We start from the raw sequence: 15,121 nt of genomic DNA on the forward strand, positions 1-15,121 counted from the left end.
GAAGGAACTGTGGCCATGGAGTGCTCACGCAGGAGCAGGTTTATCCTGACGGACTGCAGCCCCTGGAGAGGACCTGCCCTGGAGCAGGAGAAAAGTGTGAGGAGGAAGGAGCAGAGAGGAACTGACCGTGACCCCCTATTCCCCTTCCCCCTGTGCTGCTTGGGACAGGGGGAGGTGGAGGGGTTGTGTGTGAAAGCATGAAGTTGAGCCTGGGAAAGAGGGGGGCATGAGGGGAAGGTGTTTTAATTTGTATTTGTTTCTCACTTTCAAAATCTATTTTAATTGGCAATAGGTTACTTGATAATATTGTACTCTTCTGGACTAGGTTCTGGGAGACTTGCAGTGTTCTGTTGCTCTGTCACTATTCTCCTGGATAATCTCAGGAAAATTGCTTTGTTTTCTGTCCCTCTGTTTCCCTGTCCCCTTTTCATAAAGTGTTTTGGTATCTCTGGGTATAAACGTGCTGCATTCTCCTTGGCTCAAATGTAGAGTCAGTGCTTGTGTTTGATCATTATAACCTATTGGCTGAAGGCTATTTCTGTGTTCCTGTCCTCCAGATATATCATGTATGGGTAGGAGAGATAAGTCAGAATGTTGTAGCAATTTGAAACTATTATTTAAAATGAATTAATGGTAACATTCTCATTTTGTTTCCTCCAGAACACAAGCCAACGTTCCCAAATATTCTGAAGAAGGGATACGTAGAAATTAGAAGAGACACTGACAGCTGCTGGCAAACCTGTTATGCTGAGCTCTCCCCATACAAACTGTACCTGTATTGCTTGGACAGCAGTGGCAACCAGACTCTTCCCACCGTGTATCCACTCATGCATTTTCAAAGGGTCACTGTTACTGGTTGCATTGAAACCAAGGTGGTGGATGCTGTCCTGTCAGACAGCTCGCAGCTACAGCTGAAGGCAGAGTCCTCATGGGAGGCTTTGGACTGGGGACAGAAACTCTGGGAAGCAGTGCGTGCTTCTGTGCCTGCTTTCACGAGACAGCAGGAGAAACTGGAGAATGTGCCAAAGCCTGACAATAACAGTGACCTTTCTCAAACTAATGGATTGTTAGAGAAGCCTATGGAGCTCTTCCTATCCATGAATTTAACTGAAAACACTAAAGAGTACCAAAATATTCTCAAGTCAGGGACTCTTTATAGGTTAACTGTCCAGAATAACTGGAAGGCATTTACTTTTGTCTTGAACAGGTCTTATCTCATGGCATTCCAACCAGGTAGACTTGATGAAGATCCTCTGCTGAGCTACAATGTCGATGTGTGCCTGTCGGTCCAGACGGATACTCAGGATGGCTGTGACTCTTGCTTTCAGGTCATTTTTCCTCAAGATGTCCTCCGCCTGCGTGCAGAGACCCGTCAGAGGGCCCAGGAGTGGATGGAGGCACTGAGAGCAGCAGCCAATGCTACTAGAAGTTTAACTCAGAACCCGCAGGTCACGCTTAGGAACAAACCTGGAGATAGGGTCTTTGGAAATGATCTTAGAAAGAGCAAGCGCCAATCTGTGACCACCAGCTTCCTGAGCATCCTGACCACGCTGTCTCTAGAGAGAGGGCTCACAGTTCAGAGCTTCAAGTGTGCAGGTAAGCAACCAGACTGCAGCATCTGCACCTACTCCTCTTCTGCAGGAAATCATTTGGAAGAGCATGTATGTGTTTTAGCAGCACACAGCCATTCCCTGCCTCTCACTATGGCCATAGCCACTTTGGTGTGTTAGCCTTTCTTTGCTCTCTGTAAAATGTGGAGAAAAGCCTATGGGATATTCAGGGATTCACCTGCATTTGATGAGCAGCGCTGAAATGTTAGATCCTGCACATACAGCACTACGTGGGCCAGGGCTGCCTTCCAGGGTGACTGAATTGTTTTCTTGATTCCAGACACTGGGAAGGTGGTCCAGAATCAAAGCGATTTGAATTCTGGATATGATGCAACTTTCCAACTTTGAGCACTTTTGCTTCCTTTTCTTACTGTGTCTCCTCCAAGTAATTTTTGGAACTCAGTTTCAGCTCTGGGCCTTCTGGGGAGACTCCTTAAAGCATATATGCTTTGTCCATGAAACACCGTCATTTGGCGACGTGTGTTCTAGTACTGAGGTTCAGGCATGAGCTCATCTGCTCGGTTCTTCCCTTGAGGCAGGGGTGAAAACATGACCTGAAGCCTCTGCATCTAATTGTAAACCTCAGTTCATTTGACTGCTGACTCTAGTCCTAGGCAAGAGCATGATTTTATCCAGTTTGGGAATGAAGTGAAAATAGAGAGGACCTGTATGAATGCAGTTTGTTGTCCTTTTACTTTAGTGAGGGCACCTTTGTGGAGCAAGTTTGGAACTTTGTGCCTAAATTGTACTCTGTGGCTGGCTTTAGTTATGCTCACTTAGAAATTGCCAGCTGTATCAGAAACAGCTTTTCCGGAGGGTTTTCCTCTTTTGTTATGGGAGCTGTGAGGGTCCTGCCTCTTCCCCACTCTGCTCTGGGGTGGGGGAGCTGTCTGATGTGGAGGTCTCCTGTTGCGCTGGAGCCACGCATGGCTTGGGGGAGTCTGTGCGGGCCCAGGACCTGCTGGCTGGCCTGACTCCCTTCCAGGGGAGACCTGAACCCAGAAGTACTGGATTACCCTCAGAACTGGCTGTGGGTGCAGCTGGTTTTGTCTCTCTCTGGTAGTGACCCACAGGTGGTGTTCGTGCTTGCCTCTCCACAGCGCACGGCACCCACCTGGTAGCCGGAGCATCGCGAAGGTTGGCCTCACTGCAGTTAATGATTTGGTCACAGTATTGGGACTTCTGTCTGAATTCTGTTCTGTTCTTGGCCACAAACAATTTGTGTGACTTCATGTCAGTTTTTTCTGGGAGTAATTATGTGCCAAATTACTGCCAAAACTGAAGGTGCCTGGGTCCTATGATAACTCTGATTACCTGAACACGATTGGACAATGGTCATGTCTTACCTTTAAGGGTAGTTGTGAGAGTGAAAACTGCAGGGAGACTCCGGGCATGGGTCAAATAAGTATTCCCAAGATGGATCCAGCCCAGTGTGTTACCCAGCAGCCGGCCTTGTGAAACTCAAGAAGACAGCAGAATTAACAGCCTCGTTTTAAGATAATGTCCCAGATGACATTAAAACTTTATTCCTTTCTCCTCATTTCTTTTAATTCAAAGCTCTAGGGGAAAATTTTGTAATTTTGCTTCATCCTCTGACTGAGGTCCAGGAGTTTCAAGTGAACATTTCCAATGACCTCCTCAAAAATAGGATCAGGCCCTGGGATGGCAACAAAGGGCATGTCTCCAATGTGAAATAGGTTTTAGTCTTGCATTATGAAGTATGGGAGCAGACTTTTCTGTGGGAAAGGGTGGATTTCCTCTCCCAAACATGGCACAATTCGTCTGCACTCACTCATGTATTCCCCCACAGAAATAAGGTGCTCTCACCGTGTCAGGGTTGCGTGGAGTCTTTTCCTGATACACGAGGCATTCCCAGTGCTCCTGTGGTCTCCTTTTAGTCTGCAAAACTGAACAAACACTCTTGTGCAGAGAAGTGTGAGTTGTGGAGAGTCTGTGAGAAGCTGGCCACTGGGATTCCCTGTACCTAAGGGTGGGGATGCACAGCACTTAGTGTAGGAGCAGACCCTTTGCCGTCTGCCTGAGACCCTTAGAGCACGTCTTTGGGAGTCAGCTGGAACTTCTAGCTGTTACCACGGTGCAAAGAAATGAATAATTGTAATTATAACTGGGAGAAACTGGGGAAACTTGTCTGGCTCAGAAAGGTTTGTGCTGAGGAGACTCTGGAGGCACACCGGCAAGCTGAGACTCTCTCCTTGTACCTTGCTGCCTGCAGGCAGTTTGCGCTGTTCCCCGGAGCGGGCTGCTGTTTAACCTAAGGGGCCTGCTGACGGTAATTACAGCTTGCAGGCATTGAGAGCGGTTTTCCCCAGGGCTGCTGGGAGGGGTAAGCTTGGAAAAGGATGAGGAGGGGGGAGGAAGAAAAGTTTTGCTGTGAATTCTTCAGCCATTTAGTGCAAATTCCTGTAATTACCGTCTTTGTGTCCTGTCCCAATGGCATGTAATACAGCAGAAGCCTTTCCTAATTGAGACCTTACAGGAGGTACAAATCCCTCCTTTGTTCGGCCTGACAAATTAGTGCCAGAAAGTGGCAAGGTCCGAGTGGGAATCAAAAGCAAGCAACACAAAGATGGAACTTAAGGCTACAGTAATAACCCTCTCTAGTCCTGCAGGGGTGGGAGTGAAGGAAAAGTAATGACCAATGAAAAAGGAAAGGGTTTTTTGTTATAAATTCCCTTGACATGACAGCACCTCAGGGCTGCTTTATTTATTTAGGAAAAGTGATTAAATAGTAATACAACAGGGCAGACCATTGTCTCTCGAGCTACCCCCCTTCCTACAGACCCCTGCTGCCTTGCCTAATTGATTGACAATGAACCCCTGATAAAGAAGGTTGTTGGGAGGACCTGATGGGGACAGGTTTTGGGGTTTTTTTTTGTTTTGTTTTGTTTTCTTCTTTCTCTTTGCAGTCTTTGTGGGGTTCCCCTCCCCGATTTTTTTCTGTTTGAAATGCCCTCTGCATCCCCCTTTCCTCCCCCTGCATGTCCCTCAGTAAAAGCTTTTCAAGGGACTGCTCCCAAACAGCTGACACTTACAAGCAGGTAGGGAAGAATGCGAATGTCTGCGCTTCACTATTGACAAGTTTATCTTGGAGCCTGACTAGCACTTTTCAACTTGTGATATAAGCCAGGGCAGTGGTGTCAGATGTAGTCATGGGGCAGGGGGGACAAACTGTTGATACACTGGAGTCGGAAGGGCAGCTTGAAAAAAGTTTTCTTTTGCTTGATCAGCAGATACAATGCTTTTCCGCACATTTCTAACTCTTTGTCTTACTGTGGAAAGCAGGACATTATTTCTCATCATTTCCAAAGATGAACTAATAGGCCATTGATTAACAGTGGAGAGGCATGTTTTTATAAACCCTTTTACCTTTGCTGCCATTATTTCTATTTTTGCCTTGGAAAATAAAGACATTTTGGAACATGGGATTAACTAGAAACTGCTGGCAATGGAATGGCACTCCTCTGTCCTTTGCATGTTCATATAACTACTGGCATGATCTTGCCCTGTTGCTGGGGTACAGCAATGTTCCCATGGGAAGCGTTTGGGGCTCTGAGCAAAGGTGGCATTTGTGAACATCAATCTGCTCAGGTGAGACTTTGTAGGGACCTACAAGCTGGTAAATATCAGGTTTTATGATTTGTTCTTTAGTATGTAGGAAATAAGAGGCATGCATCGTGTTAGGATGATCTGTTGAGGGGGTGTGTGTTACTATTTTTTATGTATTTATTTCACCTGGATTCAAGAGAAATCCCCAAACTGTTCATGTTACAAATTTGGGATGAGGTGACTTCCATCAAAACATGTGTTTGGCAAGTGCAGCATCTTGCAGACAGCGGTAGCTGGTCGTAGGTACTCCGGTGGCTGTCGTGTCTCCCTGTTGGGCTGTCCATGAGCTCTTGGGGAAAGGCAGGTGTTTCTTCTGGAGGAACTCTCCTGGGGGTCCGTAAGGAGCAAATGTCCCCAGCTGCCCTTCACTATTGCTATTCCCTTGGCATGTGCCTTCACGTTTCCATAGATGGGGAAGACAAACGGCCTCTGCCCTTGCCTCCTGTTTTTGCATAGCTCCTGTTCTTTTGATGTCTCTTTTCCTTTTCACCTTTTATTTTTTTTTCTCCCTATCCTTTATTAAAACAAACATTTTTTCAGTGAAGTCAGTTGTGTCTGCCAGGAGCTCTTGTTGCTTAGACAGCAAGTCCTAATGGATGTGGGAGTTTCTGCCTTCTGCAAAATGTGCTCTACACCCTTTTGTTTGTCTGTGTGGCTTTCCTTGCTCCTCTTCTGGGGTGCCTTCTGTCTTTGCCTCCCTGCTTTCTCCATGTCTCCTCACTTGCCAAAAGGATAAATACTGCATTAGGGCTCTACTGACTTGGCTGGCTGAGCTGAACACTAGGTGCAGAGAAGCCAAGGTTAGTAAATGGGCTATTTCCTGAGCTTGCAGCCCTGTCAAATTGAGCAGCAGGTGGAAAGCTGTTGGCTTTCAAGGAGTCATTCTGCCTCTAGTGCTGTGATCATGAGTGTAGATGGGGGACAGGCCAGTGCAACATGCCCAGCTCGTGCAGCCTCTGCTCTAGCTCACCCCACTGGTCTGAAATCAGCCCCTACTGCCCTAAAAGTAAAGTTCCCTTTTTTTTCCCCCTCAGTGAAAAGAAAGTATTTTCCTAAAAGCTTGCAAGCCAGCAAGTGTGATTTAAAAAAAAAAGGAAAAAAGAATTAGCCAGGTGCAATGTTGACTTTGTTCAGCTTCTCAAAAAGCCATATAGTTGAAACTTCTCAAATCCAGATAGTTGAAAAGCATGGGTGCTCCTTCCTTGAATTTAGCAAATACTTTGTGAGCTGTCATCACACCCAGCACCTATTTCTAGCATGTCACTGAAATAAAAATACTAGGGGACAAATCCTAGCAAACGTAGCACAATAATAAGATACCAGAAGGTCCTTTGGAAAGTTGTCAGCACTCTTGTCACATTTTTAGTCCCAAATAACAATTGTTCTCACCTGTCCAGGGCTTTTAGGATTGTGCTTTCTAAGTGCTGTATATATTTTGTGCTTGGTTTCCTTTCAATTGATCTCTTTGTTCCAAGACTTCAGCAGCTTTTTGCCTTCCCTGTATTTGAGACTGTAAAATCTCCTGAGAATGTGTTTTGCACTGTAAAGGTTTTACTGTTTAAGTATCTTCACTTTAGACCACAGTCTTCCAGTCTTGTATGTGACTTTCAGGCCCTGTTTCTGTTGATTCAAAAGTAAAACTTCCACTGCTAACAGTGCTATTTCTAAACTCTTATTCTTTGTTAGCCAAAAGCAGCTGAGCAAAAAACCATTGTCCATGGCTAAATTAGTATTTGGAAGATACACCATGTCTAAACAAGGCCACTGACTCATTGGAAGGAGTGGGGGGAAGGTTTCCAGACAAGGGTAACTTGATTTCTGTAGCAAGGAGTACTTAGTTTACAGTGGACCTACGTGTTTCAAAACACAAGGTTGCTGGCCCACAATGCTTTGCCGTGTGACAAAGCTCTTGTTTGGGGAAAGATCAGAAGATACCGCATGGTATCTGTCTTACTTGCTTGAGTTGATTAAGCCTGTTATCAGTGATCAATTATGATCAGAGAAGCCATTTAATCTTCAGCAGTAAGGTGAGTGAGCTCTTCAATCCAGTTTTAAGATAGCTTGACTAGGAGAAATGGCAGTGAAAACTATTAGCTTTGTCTAAGCTGGTAGAAGTTAGGTCCTTCACCTTCCTGGGATCTGGCTGGCATGTTTGCAGAGTGGGATTCTTCCCTTCATAGGATTTGGTTTGGAGCTGGCCTGCTGCTGCCCAGAAGGGCAGTTTAGCTGAGTACTTAGCCAGTTCAGTGCCTGTCCTGCACCCTGATGTACACTCTGCAACCCTCAGCTGGTGTTTTACTGACTTCTTTGCCTCAGCCCTGCAAGCAGAACAGCTGATACAAATGGCTTGGCTGATAGATCTACATATTCCTCCTAGCAGGTTTAAAGGGTGCCTGTGCTGCCTGTATGGGGATAGGTGACCCTGTCACTCTAATCTGCCCCTGTGAACAACTCTGCAGGTTTTCAGTATGTTCTTTTTTTTCCATCACAAATAAAATATTTGTGCTTATTTCTTTTACTGTTATGACCTCAGTTCTGCTGTGTGTGAGCAAGCATCTACTCTCAGTGTAGGCTCTGTGTTGTCCTTGGCTATGCCTTGTTTCTTCCTGGCTTGTGGGTGCTAGGTCTTAGTTCCACTGCCTGCAAAGAACTCTTGGTTGCTTGGGGTTTTTTGGGGTTTTTTTGTCCGTTTATTGTGTGGAGCCAGTCTTGAATCTTTTGGCATAAAGTTCAAAGAAGAGAATGCCAAAAACAGAGAGTCTAAATGTCCAAGTCTTACCTTTGTTGGGATGGAAGAAGCTACATCTGGACAAAAGGAAGTGTTTTCAGACCCAAAAGCTGCAAGACACACACCCCCCCAATTCTTCTCTGGAGAACCCCATAAAATGTGTTACAAGAGACAGCTTTATTTGTTGGGCTAGCATCTTTTAAATCAGTCAAGCCAGCTTTTGCTAACAAAGGCCTTGCCTTCACAAAAAGGCACAGGCAGGCTATATCTGCACAATACTTTTTTTTTTGCAGTTGCAGTTTATACCAGGCCCCTGAACTGGATCAGAGCAGATCATCCTGAGTGCTATCACACGGCATGTAGAGAATAACCAAGGGATCAAGCCCAGCCAGCATGGGTTCAGGAAAGGCAGGTCCTGCTTGACCAACCTGATCTCCTTCTATGACAAGGTGACCCGCCTAGTGGATGAGGGAAAGGCTGTGGATGTTGTCTATCTAGACTTCAGTAAAGCCTTTGACACGGTCTCCCACAGCATTCTCCTGGAGAAACTGGCTGCTCATGGCTTGGACGGGTGTCCTCTTCGCTGGGTAAAGAACTGGCTGGATGGCCGGGCCCAAAGAGTGGTGGTGAATGGAGTTTACTCCAGTTGGCGGCCGGTCACAAGCGGTGTTCCCCAGGGCTCTGTGTTGGGGCCAGTTCTGTTTAACATCTTTATCAATGATCTGGACGAAGGGATCGAGTGTACTCTCAGTAAGTTTGCAGACGACACCAAGTTGTGCAGGAGTGTTGATCTGCTTGAGGGTAGGCAGGCTCTGCAGAGGGACCTGGACAGGCTGGATCGATGGGCTGAGGTCAACTGTATGAGGTTTAACAAGGCCAAGTGCAAGGTCCTGCACTTGGGCCACAGCAACCCCATGCAATGCTACAGGCTTGGGGAAGAGTGGCTGGAAAGCTGCCTGGCAGAGAAGGACCTGGGGGTGTTTGTTGACAGCCGGCTGCATATGAGCCAGCAGTGTGCCCAGGCGGCCAAGAAAGCCAATGGCATCCTGGCTTGTATCAGAAATAGCGTGGCCAGCAGGACTAGGGAAGTGATTGTGCCCCTGTACTCGGCACTGGTGAGGCCGCACCTCGAATACTGTGTTCAGTTTTGGGCCCCTCACTACAAGGGGGATATTGAGGTGCTGGAGCGGGTCCAGAGAAGGGCAACGAAGCTGGTGAAGGGTCTGGAGCAGAAGGCTTATGAGGAGCGGCTGAGGGAGCTGGGGTTGTTTAGCCTGGAGAAAAGGAGGCTGAGGGGAGACCTTATCGCTCTCTTCAACTACCTGAAAGGAGGTTGTAGAGAGGTGGGGGTCGGTCTCTTCTCCCAGGTAACAAGTGATAGGACAAGAGGAAATGGCCTCAAGTTGCGCCAGGGGAGGTTTAGACTGGATATTAGGAAATTTTTCTTCACCGAGAGGGTTATCAAGCATTGGAAGAGGCTGCCCAGGGAAGTGGTTGAGTCGCCATCCCTGGAGGTATTTAAAGGACGTTTGGATGAGGTGCTTAGGGACATGGTGTAGTGGTGGTTTTGGCAGTGTTAGGTTTATGGTTGGACTCGATGATCTTAAAGGTCTTTTCCAACCTATATGATTCTGTGATTCTGTGATTCTGTGGATTGGGACATGACTGTTAATTTAGCTTCCTAAGAAAACAAAGCTTATGTTATAATGCTGTTTGCTCACACTTTTACCCCTGCCCCATAAGATTTGAATCTACTTGACTGTTTTAACAAAACTTGACAGAGGAGAATAGGTGGCAAAGATGTGGGAATCTTAGAGGTTTCACAGAAGCCGGCATCACAGGGAGCCCCTCTTAATGCTGCTCTGGAAAAAAAACTGCGATGTGCAGTGTGTGCTTGCTTGGCGTCAGAGTGTCCACGCAGGTGTGCAGCCTTGAGGGACAAATACAGAGGAAAACGTCTGCTTTAGGTCCACTACCGCAAAACTAGGGCATTTGTGTGCGTGTTGCCAGGGCTCCCCCTGCTTCTGTCACATGTCAAAACAGTGTATTTATTATTGGCAAAACTATTACATGTGGATCAGATCAGGTGGAATGTAAAAGAAGTTACAGAGCAAACCACAGGCCAACTGGTGGGAAGGTTTCAGGTTCTGAGTCTGGCCTTCTGCAGCGTCAATAGACTCTGATACATAGCTGTGCTGTGTAAATCTGAATAGAGCATCTGCCCAAGGTAGTGATGTGCGACCAAGAAGAAATTCAGCCAAATAGCATTGGCAGAAAATATATAACCACACTTACTGCACAGTTTTTTGTCATGTTAAAAGGAGAAACAAAACCAGCTGTGTATTCAAACAGAAACAGAGCTGATTATTTGTAGGTGTGTTAGTAGCTGCTGTATCACATAAATGAAACTTAGCAAACTAGGTAGCTTTCAGTGTAAGTAAATGAGTGAGTGGTGCAGGGGTAAGTGGTCTTCAAACTAACTGTGGAGCAGAAATGAAAACTGAGTTAAGTAGAGACTCTTTTTGCTAAATGACCTGGCCACAGCTGAGGAGGCTGGCACCAGCATTTGCTCTGATCACACAAACGGCCGTCCTGCTCTTTGCTCTGTTCTCTTGTTTACCTTCTCAGTATATAAAACCAAGCATGAGTGTAATCAACTGTAGGAATGGGAATACTATTATTAATTATGCTCATATTATCTACTTACTCCTAGCTGGCAGACTTCAAGAGCTGCCCCAGAGAGTGTGTTCAGTTCCCATGCCTGACTAAAGAGCTGGTGAATTACTGAATCCTGCCAATAAGTCATTCCACGGGAGCTCCCATTCCCTTCTGTCAGGCAGCACTTCAGAGTCTCAGCAAAGCGCCACATATTGCAGAGGATAATCCTATAAGAGCATGGGGGAAAGAATAGCAAATTAGCTTGAGGTGTATGGTATTCCTCCTCAACCCTGTTGTCCTGGGAATGGGGAGAAAGGAGTTGAAAGGACGCACTAGGAGAATGCAAACTGGCCATGCGTTAAAGGATTCACGAACTATAACTGTGTGAAGCATGTCTTCATAGCTGTTTGTAATTCCCTCCAAGCAAGTTCTCTGGGAAGAATGGCATGTCAGCCCTTCTCAGCATTTGACACTAAAGGTAAAAGAACTTATATTCTGGTGAAATTCAAGTGGGGAAATCCAAGCAAATAAAAAGCTAGTTTCCAAAGGGGTAGTTTTGTTGCAGCTATTTGACACACAGCTGGTATTTTTTGGTCCTGATTTATTGATAAAATTTTTTCTTGACTTATATATGCAAAGTGTGAGGTTACACTTTGACATTTATGTTTTTTCAGTGTTACATTTGCAGGCTTAGCTACTATTAGCTTTATTGGGAAGGCAGAATTTAGCTGTGTAACCTGCAGCATGCTTGTATGCTATCTTCTACAAAGGGTAAGTGTAATACAAACATGCAGAATGTTGTGTATGCACGTATATGTGCAATCACCTGGCTTGTTTCTACCAGTGATTTTTTTTTTTTTCCTTCATTGTTCATCTTCTTGGAGAGGGTCACAGCTCTGCGTGTTCAGCATGACTGACATAAAGGGTGTTGTTTACTTCACCTACCCCTAGCAGTTTAAATATTGGATGTCTACGCTAATCCAATCTTCGCTGATTGGAAGAAAGCACAGGTGCCTAGAGCATGATTCATCTCATCTGCCTTGGAGAGATGCTCTGTGGCAGTGTGCCTGTGAGACATCACTAGTAGGATGGGATGGGTCACTCCCTGGCGTGGCTTGTCTCCCCAGCCCAGGTTGGAGCCTGTAGCCAGCAAGCCTAGACTGGGTAGGCTAAGTTAGCTGAGCTCGATTGTGCGAGACAGGAAAGACAGGGCTATGCATTATATCTTCAAATGGCACTAACAAAGATGGGAAGGCTGTTAATTTAGGGCTTAGTCCTGAGCTCCAGCTAATAGTCAAGGTTTCCATTAACTCAGAACGGTTGGTCCATCGTTTGGAGTTTATTTAAAGAAAATTGAGTCTGGGAGTTGGGGACTAGTGAACCCTTCCTTATTTCTGGAGAAGCTGATCTAGATTATAATTAAAGTGGGATTTGTACATTGCTGAGATAAATAATGTGGAATTTATATGTTGCTTAGTTAGTTATAACTGGATAGGGTCAAACCCACATGGCTTCAACAGGGAAAATTTTCTACCTTTAATCTGTTAAGGTTTTGTTGGTGGGTTTTTTTTAAGCCCATAAGAAGCTCACAAAAAGGTAGGCAAGGTGAGTAAAGTGTCAGACTTTGCTTGGAGGTTTATGAGTTTTGATTATTTCTTTAGAAAGATAATTGCTTTGGAAAAAAAATAATGCTGGGAAAACGACAAAGTGTAATGCAAATTCAAACCTGGGTAGGCATGAGGGAGAACTGAGCTGGATTGTTAGTGTGTCTTCCTCGTGAGTTTCCCGTGGTGGAGTGAATTGGAATAGATGCACACAAGCACAAGGCCAGCAACAGAAGTAATTCTCACCTTCTCTTTCTGTTTGTGCTGAGCAGCTAGAGCAATGTTGTATGTCTGATCTAACACTCTGAAAATTTGTTGCTGTGCTCCTTCTTCTTAGTCTGTTTTATGGCTTTATCAAGCTGAAAGCCTTTTGAAGTCTGTGGGTCATTTTCTTTTCTTCATATTGTATGCTGTTTCTAAATGAATTAGCTTCTAAGCTAATCTGTCACAGATTTAATTATGGTACACAATCATGAGGGAGTTGCTTTTTCCTGATACTGAGCAAGGAGCTTTATTGAATAAGGAAAACAGTTGTGTACTTAATTCTAGTTTGGTCTTCCACTTTCTCTGTTTCACTGTGGAGCTACTCCAATCTTTTTTTGCTAAAAGATTAATGAAAAAGATATCTGGATAAAAAGAATAGTTGTGTGCGTCTTCTTGACCGTAAGAGTATGCAACACCCTGAAAGTGGTAGAAGTGGTGTTTTCCATACTTGGCAGAAGAGGAATTACATTCAAGTGTCTTGGATTCTTCCTCCATACTGTCCTCACCACCACCTTAAGTCAGGGAGAGAGACTTTGTTATAACTTTTTAACCTCATCTTCCTGTACTTCTTTCCTCACAAGGTTTTAGCACTTGGAGATGAGCCTGTTGATACTCCTGCTCTGCTCACAGACATGCTGTTGAGAGAGGTTCATCTGTGCCCAGCAGCACTTTCTTGCTGCTATTTTTTCTAACCCCTCTTTTCTTTGCTTGATTCCAAGGCTGTTTTGTTATATTTTCTGTGATGAAAGGTTTGGGATTATTCCTTCCCTCACTTTGCTAACAGTATACCTACAGCTACACTTCCTCCCTCTGTAGCTTGCTCTATAACATCCTTTAGGTAGGGATGATTTGGGGTAATAGTAAATATCTCAGTATTCTCCTTGCTGTAGGCTCAGGGTTTGCCAGACCTTTGTACAGATGTTATATGGATAATATTCTGTGTGAGTGTTAGGAATAGGTGAGAGAGGCTTGGTGAAAGTTGTGCTGCTTTTTTCCCCTGTCCTGTGGAAGGTGCTTTCTCTAGCTATAGGCAAGTAAGTGTTTTCTCTGCAAACGTGAAATGGTCCCTTCCCTCACCCTAGACTATTTTTTGAGTTGTGTTATCGATCTCTGAGGCGGTCAGCTACATCTGACTGTTTTGCTGGGAAGGGTGCTCAAGAGTTTACAGCCAGGAATCAGTACTACCTTTGCTTCTGGTAAACATGATGGCAAGTTTATGTACCTGAATGTCCAGGTGCAGGATTTCCAAGGGCATTAAGTCACAAGCTATTGCTTCTTCTTCTTCTTTCTCTCTCACTCTTGCTCTATTTTTTTCCATCTTAAAAAAACAAAGTAGCATAAGTCGTCTATGCCACAGAAATATGTTTGTCACACTACATCACTTTGAACTGCATAACATCAAAGAAAATCAGTGCTTTGATAACTTGATTTGAAAGGATTGTAGAAATAGCCATCATTATGAATCACAACAGATAGGAATGGAAAGGATAGTGATTTTCAAACAGCAAAGCTTGTAAGGTAAGGGAGAATGTAAGGTAGGTGGCAGTGCCACATTCTCATCTGAAATACCTCAACCTTACAACTGTTATGTAGCTTTGCAGAATATGATTTACTTGAGGATATGAAGAGGAGTGGGAAACACTCTGTGTAAAAACGTGTTTCTGAGGAACAAGGAAACAAACGTGAGCTCAGAGAAGGGCTGGAATAAGGGAGAAAGCAATGTGTGCTGCTTGGGTAGGAACTTCTTCTACTTTCTCCTCTTTATAGAAAACACCCTTCCTGAAGGGAAGGGCATCCAGGATTGCTTGCTGAGACCCTCCTCACCCTGGAGACCTTCAGTTCTTATGGACTGGACATAGGGAGGAGGAGGGAAGCTCCCCCAGCACTTCTGTGCTTTGTCATTCCTCTCCTGAGGAAAGTCTCCATGGACTGGAATAAGTTTCTGACTCTAGGAGGTTGAAATTAGGCCTTAAAATGGTGACTTCTCAACTGCAAACGTTTTAGTTTAGGATGATGGCAATTCAAATTGGAGTTTAGCTTATTCTTGCCTTCAGTCTAACAGATAGGAGCTAGGGCACTAAGACAAACTAGCAGCTCGTGGAGTGGCAGGGAGTGCACAGCGGCAGTTAGATGAAATCAGTGTGTCCAGTCCCATCCCCATCCTCATCCCCCAGAAGAGTAAGTGTTGGCTAGTGGGGAATGTTTATAAAGGTTTCAACGGCATTGAGTTAGGAGAGTTCAGTCTCATTCAGACACAGCTTTACCACTAGTACTTCATCGGCTGCTCCAGACACATTGAGCTAGAAAATACTGCATGTCATTTAGCAGTCTCTGTTTCACCCAATGTGAGGTGATGGCTGTATGTAATGAATGCTAAAGTTGGAGCCAGTTGAGGTGTGAAGGCAGATGCTTCAGCGCTTTTCAGTGATACGAAATTCAGAGGCAACTAGTGAGGATAAAGATTCAGACCCTTCACTTCTTTTAGCAAGGCTGGCACAGAAGAACGTGCTGTACTGAGGTATTGCTAACACAGACATCCTCTCTGAGGGCTTGTTCCCATTTAGCTTGGGAAAGGGGAATGTTCTCTTTCTTAGATTCCTTCATCTTGCTCCATGAGGAGAGGAGTGGGC

The 15,121-nt window shown here is 45.0% G+C and overlaps 1 protein-coding gene across 6 annotated transcripts in view; it reads left to right on the forward strand.

The window, feature by feature from the left end:
• PLEKHM3 (pleckstrin homology domain containing M3) overlaps positions 1–15,121 on the forward strand; it is a 95,886-nt gene that overhangs the window by 23,389 nt on the left and 57,376 nt on the right. For all 6 annotated transcript variants that reach the window (XM_075511420.1, XM_075511421.1, XM_075511419.1 and 3 more), the window contains one exon: positions 661–1,596. In XM_075511420.1, coding sequence (XP_075367535.1) covers positions 661–1,596 — 936 coding nt within the window. The remainder of the gene's footprint in view (positions 1–660; positions 1,597–15,121) is intronic.

Source organism: Mycteria americana, chromosome 9 (genome assembly GCF_035582795.1).
Source record: "Mycteria americana isolate JAX WOST 10 ecotype Jacksonville Zoo and Gardens chromosome 9, USCA_MyAme_1.0, whole genome shotgun sequence".
In the NCBI taxonomy this organism is placed as follows: domain Eukaryota; kingdom Metazoa; phylum Chordata; class Aves; order Ciconiiformes; family Ciconiidae; genus Mycteria; species Mycteria americana.